At 37.6% G+C, this 2,378-nt stretch overlaps 1 protein-coding gene across 1 annotated transcript in view; it reads right to left on the bottom strand.

Moving 5' to 3' along the window:
- Positions 1 to 78: 78 nt before the first annotated feature.
- The window catches only part of LOC126495982 (lymphocyte-specific helicase), a gene marked incomplete at its 5' end in the record, with an annotated part of 20,077 nt that continues 17,777 nt past the window's right edge, over positions 79 to 2,378 (bottom strand). Inside the window, 2 exons of the mRNA XM_050133577.1 lie at positions 79 to 1,152; positions 2,250 to 2,366. Of these exons, the coding sequence (XP_049989534.1) occupies positions 967 to 1,152; positions 2,250 to 2,366 (303 nt within the window). The remainder of the gene's footprint in view (positions 1,153 to 2,249; positions 2,367 to 2,378) is intronic.

Genomic DNA, 2,378 nt, shown 5'->3' with positions numbered 1-2,378 from the left:
AAAATAAAAAAAAAAAAATTGAAATCCTAAGTTCAATTTTTCCTTAGGTAGCCACTGTGCTACTTAATAAAATTTTATGTTACATGAGTAAAAATAGAACTATCCTTGGGCAGACAGTGGTGGTGCACACCTTTAATCCTTCCTATCACTTGAGAGGCAGAGGCAGGTAGAAATTAGTTTAAGCTTGGTACATATAAGTGAATTCCAGCACAGTCAGTCAGGGATACACAGAGAAACACTGTCTTGAAACATTCCAAAAAAAAGGGGGGGGGGCTTCCCAAGAAATCTTGGAAAATAAGATATGAAGCTCCTTACTCATTTTCCCCTTCCAAAGAATCTATTCTACACTAAATGGAATTTGATATTTGATATTACTACTATGAAAACCATTGGCATCTAATATTCAGCATCTTGAAAGGTCTTAAGTTTTAAAGGTTTTGGTAAACAAATATCTTACCAGAAATATGCAAAGCATTATGTTAAGTTTTATATGACAGATTTGGGGACATTATACCAATGAACTCCCAAAGGTTCATTATTCTTGACCCTTTCCCTTAATAGTTATCTAATCCCTGAGTCTCTGTCTATGAACAGCAACTCAATGTATGCTGTCAGTAGCTCCAAATCCCCTATCACACATTTAAATCCTGTGTCATCAAGCTGTATTAGTTTTCTTTAGAAAGTAACAAAAACGGAAATTCTTAACACACAAAAACATCACTTACATGCAATGTTACCTGTAATAGCGCTTACAGGGCTGGAGAGATGGCTCACGTTTAGAGCACTGTCTACTTTTACAGGGGACCTGGTTTCAGTTCCCAGCACCTACATAGAGGCTCACAACCCTCTGTACTTCAGGTTCAGGTGGGTCAACACCCTTGTCTGGTATCCCTAAGCATTAAGCTTGCACATGGGGCACAGACATACATGCAGGCAATACACATATACACAAAAATAATAAAATTATTATAAACAAGTTAAAAACCATTTACTTTTATGGATGATAAGCTTCTCCAGTTTTCTCTTAGCAGCTGCTCTTTCCACAATTTTCTGATCAATAGTATTTGCAGTTACAAGGCGATATACAACAACTGGCTTTGTCTGACCAATCCTATGGCATCTATCTTGGGCCTGGAGATCAGACTGGGGATTCTTAAAGATGAAAAGAAAGGTACAGTTAGCAGAATCATGTTAAAATTAACTTAAACTTGTGGGGCAGTTGTAGCGCACACCTTTAACCACAGCACTATGGGAGCAGAGGCAGGTGGATCTCTGAGTTCAAGGCCAGCCTGAGTGAGTTCCAGGACAGCCAGAGATACAGAGAATTTCTGTCTTAAAAAAACTTAAAAATAAAAACGTAAACTTATGAAATCTTGGTAAAACAGTCAAGTAGATGATAAACTTTGAAGTGATTTTTAGATGCACTTTAAATTCCAGAAGGACTGCATCAGTTACCACTCAGACAGAACAGGTGTACAAATTTCTATGTAAATGCTCCCACAGGTTACAGAGAGATGGCTCAATGGGGAAAACCTAAAAACCTCAGTTTAATCCTCAGGTATAGTGGGATAGTATTTGTGTTTAAATAAATAAAGCTTGCCTGAAATCAGAAAGCAAAACAGCCAAAAGTCATCCTTTACAGGCCAGGGAGTGGTGGTGCATTCTTTTAATTAGGATCTCTGTGAATTCAAGGTCACCCTGGACTACGTAAGATTGAGTCTGTCTAAAAGAGAAGCAGAGCTCACTATGTTGAACCCCAGTATCTGTCTCTGGGACTTTATTATTCATGCTACAGGATTCACATGGTGAACTAACTCCTATATGTCGTTCTCTGATAGCTACTTGTCTTTCTCTCTCTCCTCTTACTGACTTACACACACACACACACTGAATGTGTTTCAAAAAAAATTATTTTTAAAGATTTATTTATTATGTATACAGTGTTCTGTCTGTGTGTATGCTTGCTGGCAAGAAGAGGGCCCCAGATCTCATTACAGATGGTTGTGAGTCACCATGTGGTTACTGGGAATGGAACTCAGGACCTCTGGAAGAGCAGTCAGTGCTTTTAACCTGAGCCATCTCTCCAGCCCTCAAAATTATTTAATACTCTGAAAGTATCTTATTTTTATAGGCAGAAAACTTGATGAAAAGTTCCTACCTGCAAATAGGCATTTAAATGCAATTGTAATATATGTAATAAAGGATAAAAACTTCAGAACATATAGTCAGTATATTGCTATACTTCTTACCCAATCACTGTCATAAATGATAACCGTATCCGCCGCTGTCAAATTAATGCCTAAACCACCAGCTCGTGTACTCACTAAGAAAAGAAAAACATCTGGATCCATGTTGAAACTGTATATCTAAAAGCAAAA

The sequence above is a fragment of the Alexandromys fortis genome, unplaced genomic scaffold, assembly GCF_014885135.2.
Source record: "Alexandromys fortis isolate MF-2015 unplaced genomic scaffold, M_Fortis_MF-2015_v1.1 scaffold_757, whole genome shotgun sequence".
NCBI lineage: Eukaryota > Metazoa > Chordata > Mammalia > Rodentia > Cricetidae > Alexandromys > Alexandromys fortis.
Note: the sequence above shows the minus strand (reverse complement) of the source record. Positions and strands in the feature narration are given on the sequence as shown.